Source organism: Salmo trutta, chromosome 39, assembly GCF_901001165.1.
Source record: "Salmo trutta chromosome 39, fSalTru1.1, whole genome shotgun sequence".
NCBI classification, from domain to species: domain Eukaryota; kingdom Metazoa; phylum Chordata; class Actinopteri; order Salmoniformes; family Salmonidae; genus Salmo; species Salmo trutta.
In genome coordinates, this window is record NC_042995.1 from 11193340 (window position 1) to 11203394 (window position 10055).

The 10055-nt window shown below is 43.5% G+C and overlaps 1 protein-coding gene across 1 annotated transcript in view; it reads right to left on the reverse strand.

Moving 5' to 3' along the window:
- Positions 1-6984, reverse strand: part of lamp1a (lysosomal associated membrane protein 1a) — an 18088-nt gene extending 11104 nt beyond the window's left edge. The window contains exon 1 of the mRNA XM_029741133.1: positions 6638-6984. Within this exon, the coding sequence (XP_029596993.1) occupies positions 6638-6689 (52 nt within the window). The 5' untranslated portion in view covers positions 6690-6984. The remainder of the gene's footprint in view (positions 1-6637) is intronic.
- Positions 6985-10055: the final 3071 nt, after the last annotated feature.

Consider the following 10055-nt stretch of genomic DNA (forward strand, 5'->3'; position numbering starts at 1 on the left):
AGAGTGGTTCAATTGTTGTGAAGAAGGCTTCAGGGCGCCCAAGAAAGTCCAGCAAGCGCCAGGACCGTCTCCTAAAGTTGATTCAGCTGCGGGATCGGGGCACCACCAGTACAGAGCTTGCTCAGGAATGGCAGCAGGCAGGTGTGAGTGCATCTGCACACACAGTGAGGTGAAGACTTTTGAAGGATGGCCTGGTGTCAAGAAAGGCAGCAAAGAAGCCACTTCTCTCCAGGAAAAACATCAGGGACAGACTGATATTCTGCAAAAGGTACAGGGATTGGACTGCTGAGGACTGGGGTAAAGTCATTTTCTCTGATGAATCCCCTTTCCGATTGTATGGGGCATCCGGAAAAAAGCTTGTCCGGAGAAGACAAGGTGAGCGCTACCATCAGTCCTGTCTCATGCCAACAGTAAAGCAACCTGAGACCATTCATGTGTGGGGTTGCTTCTCAGCCAAGGGAGTGGGCTTACTCACAATTTTGCCTAAGAACACAGCCATGAATAAAGAATTGGACCAACACATCCTCCAAGAGCAACTTCTCCCAACCATCCAGGAACAGTTTGGTGACGAACAATGCCTTTTCCAGCATGATGGAGCACCTTGCCATAAGGCAAAAGTGATAACTAAGTGGCTCGGTGAACAAAACATAGATATTTTAGGTCCATGGCCAGGAAATACTCCAGACCTTAATCCCATTGAGAACTTGTGGTCAATCCTCAAGAGGCGGGTGGACAAACAAAACCCCCCAAATTCTGACAAACTCCAAGCATTGATTATGCAAGAATGGGCTGCCATCAGTCAGGATGTGGCCCAGAAGTTAATTGACAGCATGCCAGGGCGGATTGCAGAGGTCTTGAAAAAGAAGGATCAACACTGCAAATATTGACTCTTTGCATCAACTTCATGTAATTGTCAATAAAAGCCTTTGACACTTATGAAATGCTTGTAATTATACTTCAGTATTCCATAGTAACATCTGACAAAAATATCTAAAGACACAGAAGCAGCAAACTTTGTGGAAATTAATATTTGTGTCATTCTCAAATCTTTTGGCCACGATTGTACAACCTGAGCAACAATATCAAGCAAACTCCATCCAGTGCAGGGAAACATCAGTACTAAGAAATGACCAGCAGAGGGTAGTAGAGGGCTAGAGTTGAGACAGAGACTCAGGTCACATATCAATCTAGAGTTGAGACAGGGACTCAGGTCACATATCAATCTAGAGTTGAGACAGGGACTCAGGTCACATATCAATCTAGAGTTGAGACAGGGACTCAGGTCCCATATCAATCTAGAGTTGAGACAGGGACTCAGGTCCCATATCAATCTAGAGTTGAGACAGAGACTCAGGTCACATATCAATCTAGAGTTGAGACAGGGACTCAGGTCACATATCAATCTAGAGTTGAGACAGAGACAGGGACTCAGGTCACATCAATCTAGAGTTGAGACAGAGACTCAGGTCACATATCAATCTAGAGTTGAGACAGGGACTCAGGTCACATATCAATCTAGAGTTGAGACAGGGACTCAGGTCACATATCAATCTAGAGTTGAGACAGAGACAGGGACTCAGGTCACATATCAATCTAGAGTTGAGACAGAGACTCAGGTCACATATCAATCTAGAGTTGAGACAGAGACAGGGACTCAGGTCACATATCAATCTAGAGTTGAGACAGAGACAGGGACTCAGGTCACATATCAATCTAGAGTTGAGACAGGGACTCAGGTCACATATCAATCTAGAGTTGAGACAGGGACTCAGGTCACATATCAATCTAGAGTTGAGACAGAGACAGAGACTCAGGTCACATATCAATCTAGAGTTGAGACAGAGACTCAGGTCACATATCAATCTAGAGTTGAGACAGGGACTCAGGTCACATATCAATCTAGACAGATAAGTGATTTCACAGCCTGAACACAAGTCTAGAACATAATCCAGAACCCTCAGGTCTACAGCTGAGAAGCATCACCACCTGTCCGTACGACCAGATTAAGTTCTAGCAGTTCAGTTCCAAGCATGAGAGGAGTTCTAGAATGTTTCCCGTGATGATGTAAGGACAGTACAGATGTTAAACTGGCAGGTCCCTCCCTCCTCCTTCGCATGTACCATTACCAAACCCTTTATTAACATCCCTCTAGTCTGGCACACACAGCCTACTACAGACTATTAATACCTGCTATGTGTTCCAAATGGCACACCCTATATAGTGCACTATTCAGACTCATTTACAGCTGCTGGCTACCACAACAGACAAAGGTCGAGGGGTTAAATATGTGTCTACCGACATACTGTTTAAAGGTCAGGCTATTAGTGTGTGGCTAAGGAGTACCTGACCAGAGGGCGTGCCTCAATAGTCTAGACTGGCTTCCTATCTCTCCTCAGAGGATCAATTCATCCAAATCAGCACTAGTGTTCAGACAGAATGAATGTCAGATGAACTAAGAGTGAATTCTAAATGACACTCTATTCCCTATATAGTGAACTACTTTGACCAGGACTATTTTTGAGCAGCCCTATAGGTCCTGGTCAAAAGTAGTGCACTATCCCCTATAGGTCCTGGTCAAAAGTAGTGCACTATCCCCTATAGGTCCTGGTCAAAAGTAGTGCACTATCCCCTATAGGCCCTGGTCAAAAGTAGTGCACTATCCCCTATAGGCCCTGGTCAAAAGTAGTGCACTATCCCCTATAGGCCCTGGTCAAAAGTAGTGCACTACATTAGGAATAGGGTGCCACTTGAGACACAACCTGTCTATCTAAGATGAGGTCATCAGCATCCAGAGCAGGGAGCCTGACGAGGCCTGATGCTGGTTCTGGTTTCATTAATTACTGGAATTGATTTGGCCAAATGCATCTGCTCTCTGTTCAGTGCGCTTTCTGCTTAAGCAGTGGTCTCTGCTCAGTTTGGCAGCTGGGCGAGTGAGGGAGAGGGAGAAGCCGGTGTGTTCGCGGTTTACCGGATCTTGTTTCTGCGGTTTTCTTGAAGATCACTCCGCGACCCACACGACGCAGCGCTGTGGTTCAGCAGCAGATGATGCGCTGTCAGCCAATGACTTGTTGTTCCCACTCACCGCTGTCATTAAATGGAGTCAAGCTTGCCACAGCAAGTTCTGACTCAACTGTCATGAAACGCATATACTGCAATGAGTTTCTCTCTCTTTCATACAAACTTATAACGAGGAGCACCCACAATGTGTTTTGTGTGTGGAAGTGCTTAGTAATGAGTCTCGCATAAGGAACAAATTAATAAAACGACATGTCCTGACCAAACATCTACAGCATGATGGTAAACCCAGGGAGTTATTTCAGAACAGGGCAGAATGCTTCAGGAAACATCGCTTCGACAGTGGAAAAGTAAGTCAACTAGCAAATCATTGTTGTCATTTTATAACAGGTGATGATAAGCAGAAATAAGGGAGTACTAACTAACTCTCATAGTAGTAGATGTGAGTTTCTCTTTCAAACAATCCCCTGGCCTTGTACACAGCTAATAGCGAACATTCACCAAAGCAAGTTAGCTACTGATAGTGCAACACTAAGTAACAGTACAGATGAACAATGATCAGGCCTACTGTACATCTCACTGTAGAAATGATCAGGCCTACTGTACATCTCACTGTAGAAATGATCAGGCCTACTGTACATCACACTGTAGAAATGATCAGGCCTACTGTACATCTCACTGTAGAAATGATCAGGCCTACTGTACATCTCACTGTAGAAATGATCAGGCCTACTGTACATCTCACTGTAGAAATGATCAGGCCTACTGTATATCTCACTGCAGAAATGATCAGACCTACTGTACATCTCACTGCAGAAATGATCAGACCTACTGTACATCTCACTGTAGAAATGATCAGACCTACTGTACATCTCACTGTAAAATGATTGTTGAAAACTAGTCTAGGTTGGAACTGTTAAAATACAAATCATCATTTTTATTCTGAACTGGAATAAACTGATTGAAGCAAGATGCTGTTTGAGGCAAACACACAGTTCTGGGTTGTTCATCTACAGCAGGAAGTGGTCTCCTGCCTGACTGAGAACACACTCACACAGTTCTGGGTTGTTCATCTACAGCAGGAAGTGGTCTCCTGCCTGACTGAGAACACACTCACACAGTTCTGGGTTGCTCATCTACAGCAGGAAGTGGTCTCCTGCCTGACTGAGAACACACTCACACAGTTCTGGGTTGCTCATCTACAGCAGGAAGTGGTCTCCTGCCTGACTGAGAACACACTCACACAGTTCTGGGTTGCTCATCTACAGCAGGAAGTGGTCTCCTGCCTGACTGAGAACACACTCACACAGTTCTGGGTTGCTCATCTACAGCAGGAAGTGGTCTCCTGCCTGACTGAGAACACACTCACACAGTTCTGGGTTGCTCATCTACAGCAGGAAGTGGTCTCCTGCCTGACTGAGAACACACTCACACAGTTCTGGGTTGCTCATCTACAGCAGGAAGTGGTCTCCTGCCTGACTGAGAACACACTCACACAGTTCTGGGTTGTTCATCTACAGCAGGAAGTGGTCTCCTGCCTGACTGAGAACACACTCACACAGTTCTGGGTTGTTCATCTACAGCAGGAAGTGGTCTCCTGCCTGACTGAGAACACACTCACACAGTTCTGGGTTGTTCATCTACAGCAGGAAGTGGTCTCCTGCCTGACTGAGAACACACTCACACAGTTCTGGGTTGCTCATCTACAGCAGGAAGGGGTCTCCTGCCTGACAGAAAGCCAGTAGGTGTTCTGATCCAGTTGGCACCACATATCTATGTGAGTCAGGGTTCTCAACTCTGGATTACTTAAAAAACAAGTACAGAAACAGTTTGAAGGCTGAGCATGACCTAAATGTTACACTGTCATAAACAGAGCCCAGAATAGACATGCTGCTGTTAAAATTCAATAAATCATTTTCATTCTGAACTGGAACAAACTGATTGATCACATCACACAGAACATAACAGACACGCAGGCTTTTTGATAGAGCAACACTAAGTAACAGTACAGATCAACAATGATCAGGTCTACAGTACATCTCACTGTAGAAATGATCAGGCCTACTGTACATCTCACTGTAGAAATGATCAGGCCTACAGTACATCTCACTGTAGAAATGATCAGGCCTACAGTACATCTCACTGTAGAAATGATCAGGGCTACAGTACATCTCACTGTAGAAATGATCAGGCCTACAGTACATCTCACTGTAGAAATGATCAGGCCTACTGTACATCTCACTGTAGAAATGATCAGGCCTACTGTACATCTCACTGTAGAAATGATCAGGCCTACTGTACATCTCACTGTAGAAATGATCAGGCCTACTGTACATCTCACTGTAGAAATGATCAGGCCTACTGTACATCTCACTGTAGAAATGATCAGGCCTACTGTACATCTCACTGTAGAAATGATCAGGCCTACTGTACATCTCACTGTAGAAATGATCAGGCCTACTGTACATCTCACTGTAGAAATGATTGTTGAAAACTAGTCTAGGTTGGAACTGTTAAAATACAAATCATCATTTTTATTCTGAACTGGAATAAACTGATTGATCACATCACACAGATATAGACCAGAAAAGGGGTGTGTGTGTGTGTGTGTGTGTGTGTGTGTGTGTGTGTGATGACTCAGGGAGTTTTACTCCAGGGGTTGAACATGACCCTGCCTGCCTCACATCCTCCCTAAAACACACACACACACACACAACACTGAAACAAAGAGCAACCACACTATAACACTATAATACTGTTTCCACAGCAGTAGAGAGAAGACATGTGACTCAACACTGTAATCACAGGTTAACTACCACACACACCTTACCATCCTGATTCCCTTTCTTATGTAGGCCTGGATCTTATCAATATTAAATACTAAATAAAGGCAAATGTTTCAAATGTCAATGAACCTGTGACCTGGTCCATGAACAGCAGCACAGCACACAAACTGTGACCTGGTCCATGAACAGCAGCACAGCACACAAACTGTCCACAAAACAGTAGAAACAAACCTACATTAGGCCTATAGCTTATAGTCGGTTGACTTGACAGTGTTGTGACAACACATCTGTGTGTTCGTGTCGTGTCTGTGTGTGTGTGTGTGTCACTCAGTCTGAGCGGCCACCGGCCAGCTAATGGTCGGTCATAGAGGATCCAGTGTTTCAACACACAAAGCACCTCTACCGTCACGTGAAGCGTTCCCGGAACAATGCGTTGACAGAGAGACAGACACGTTGTTGATTTGAGGAAAACAAACTGCCCGTTTGTCTGTTCCCATTTGATTCACTTGACCTTCTACTGTCTGTCACACAACATGTCCTGGACATCGTGACGAAATCAACATGTTGTGTACAAATACGACAGAGAGAAAAAAAAAATAACACGTTACACTGAAACGTCCATAAATAAAAACGTATATTCAAATACATAATAAAATAATATGCTTTATGTCATAGGCTCCTATAGAATTATCTATTTATTTCTAACTTCCTTACGCCGAATTAACAGTCACCATACTACACGATAATATAACACTAGCGGAGATTATGACGTCGTTTCATTCCCCCTCCGTCTCAGTAACGGTCCTCGATCGACCACCACTATAATAAACACTTACCAAGAATCGCAAAGCAGGCGATCCCGACAACGAATGGACATGTTCGAGTCATGTTTCAAGTCCAGAGTTCAGTTTAACGGATATCACACACCGCTTGTCCAACGCAGCTGTCCAGGCAGTGCAATAACAACCCCGAAAAGTAAAGATCTACCTTCCTTTTCTTGTTAGTCCCCTTTATTTGGCGGTTATTTAATCTTTTTTCCTATTCGTGGTCCTGTTTTCCGAGCAGGTTGCAGAAGTCGGACAGGATCGCTCCCTTTCCTGTCCTTCATACAAGGAGGGAACGTCCAGTCACGTGAAGCCAGCTTTAGAAGCACCCAGCACCGTCACGTGAGGAGGCCAGCAACACCCTCTTATTACAGCTCCCCTCCCAGACACATCTCAGTACTATGCTGCTACTGGCAAACCCTGCTCAAATCAGAAGCTGATTTCTACTGAAAATACTGTATCATAGACATCTCAGTACTATGCTACTACTGGCAAACCCTGCTCAAATCAGAAGCTGATTTCTACTGAAAATACTGTATCATAGACATCTCAGTACTATGCTACTACTGGCAAACCCTGCTCAAATCAGAAGCTGATTTCTACTGTAAAATAGACATCTCAGTACTATGCTACTACTGGCAAACCCTGCTCAAATCAGAAGCTGATTTCTACTGTAAAATACTGTATCATAGACATCTCAGTACTATGCTACTACTGGCAAACCCTGCTCAAATCAGAAGCTGATTTCTACTGTAAATACTGTATCATAGACATCTCAGTACTATGCTACTACTGGCAAACCCTGCTCAAATCAGAAGCTGATTTCTACTGAAAATACTGTATCATAGACATCTCAGTACTATGCTACTACTGGCAAACCCTGCTCAAATCAGAAGCTGATTTCTACTGTAAATACTGTATCATAGACATCTCAGTACTATGCTACTACTGGCAAACCCTGCTCAAATCAGAAGCTGATTTCTACTGTAAAATACTGTATCATAGACATCTCAGTACTATGCTACTACTGGCAAACCCTGCTCAAATCAGAAGCTGATTTCTACTGTAAATACTGTATCATAGACATCTCAGTACTATGCTACTACTGGCAAACCCTGCTCAAATCAGAAGCTGATTTCTACTGTAAAATACTGTATCATAGACATCTCAGTACTATGCTACTACTGGCAAACCCTGCTCAAATCAGAAGCTGATTTCTACTGTAAATACTGTATCATAGACATCTCAGTACTATGCTACTACTGGCAAACCCTGCTCAAATCAGAAGCTGATTTCTACTGAAAATACTGTATCATAGACATCTCAGTACTATGCTACTACTGGCAAACCCTGCTCAAATCAGAAGCTGATTTCTACTGAAAATACTGTATCATAGACATCTCAGTACTATGCTACTACTGGCAAACCCTGCTCAAATCAGAAGCTGATTTCTACTGAAAATACTGTATCATAGACATCTCAGTACTATGCTACTACTGGCAAACCCTGCTCAAATCAGAAGCTGATTTCTACTGAAAATACTGTATCATAGACATCTCAGTACTATGCTACTACTGGCAAACCCTGCTCAAATCAGAAGCTGATTTCTACTGTAAAATACTGTATCATAGAATGGGTTATTTCATTCTGGATAGTTAAAAACAGCTATTTATAGGCCACGGGGAGGCCGAGCAACCCTCAAAAAGGAAAAACATATTTACATAGCAGATAAACAAGTACTAATGATCTAGTAGATGTATGTGTTTTATGTTGGTTAACTATGTATATATGTCTTGGCTCACTTGGAAAAGATGTCAATGTGACCTGTCTGGTTAAATAAAGGATGGTGGCCAATGTTTTATAACTTGTCTGTGATCTATGTGGAGAGATATATAAAGTCTATTGTCTTATGTTAAAGAGGAACGGCAGACTGCAGTAGTCAGTATCTTATAGTAAAGAGGCACGGCAGACAGCAGTAGCCAGTATCTTATAGTAAAGAGGAACGGCAGACTGCAGTAGTCAGTATCTTATAGTAAAGAGGCACGGCAGACAGCAGTAGCCAGTATCTTATAGTAAAGAGGAACGGCAGACAGCAGTAGTCAGTATCTTATAGTAAAGAGGCACGGCAGACAGCAGTAGCCAGTATCTTATAGTAAAGAGGAACGGCAGACTGCAGTAGTCAGTATCTTATAGTAAAGAGGAACGGCAGACAGCAGTAGCCAGTATCTTATAGTAAAGAGGAAAGGCAGACAGCAGTAGCCAGTATCTTATAGTAAAGAGGAAAGGCAGTGAGACTGAGCCATGTGAGGAGCCAGGTCGTAGAGTACCGCCCTGGGCAGTCAGTCGGTGTTTCAAATGGCACCCTATTCCCTATATTGTGCACTACTTTTGACCAGAGCACTATGGATCTTAAGGACTCTGTTCAAACGTAGTGCACTATATAGGGAATAGGGTGTCATTTGGGGTGTGTATCAACTTTCTCTCTCTCTCTAGCAATTGAGGAGGGGGTGCGGGAACCTGGGAAGGAATGAGTGAAGCCATGAATGCCTGGACTTCCAGTAGTACTGTTACTCTGACCTTTATCACTACAACAATACATAGTTATGTTGACCTCTTATCACAGCACCCTATAGGGGCTCTGGTGAAAAGTAGTGCACTAAATAGGGACTAGGGTGCCGTTTGGGATACAAGCAGTATCAAGGCGAGATATGAGACAACTGGTGCCTCGCCTTCAGTTAGTTTGACTTTCTCGTCTTCGGTTTCATCCGTCTATTCCAGGGATCATCAACTAGATTCAGTTGCGGGCTGATAAAATATATATTTGTAGACTGCAATTTGACTGTAAGAAGCCCAAACAGATATATCAAATCAAATTTTATTTGCCACATGCGCCGAATACAACTGGTGTAGACATCACTGTGAAATGCTTGCTTACGAGCCCCCCAACAATGCAGTTTAACAATAATGGTAACAAGAGGAATGAAATACACAATGGAGCTATATACAGGAAGTACCAGATCAACGTGGAGCTATATACAGGAAGTACCAGATCAACGTGGAGCTATATACAGGAAGTACCAGATCAACGTGGAGCTATATACAGGAAGTACCAGATCAACGTGGAGCTATAATACAGGAAGTACCAGATCAACGTGGAGCTATAATACAGGAAGTACCAGATCAATGTGGAGCTATATACAGGAAGTACCAGATCAACGTGGAGCTATATACAGGAAGTACCAGATCAACGTGGAGCTATAATACAGGAAGTACCAGATCAACGTGGAGCTATATACAGGAAGTACCAGATCAACGTGGAGCTATATACAGGAAGTACCAGATCAACGTGGAGCTATATACAGGAAGTACCAGATCAACGTGGAGCTATATACAGGAAGTACCAGATCAACGTGGAGATATATACAGTAAG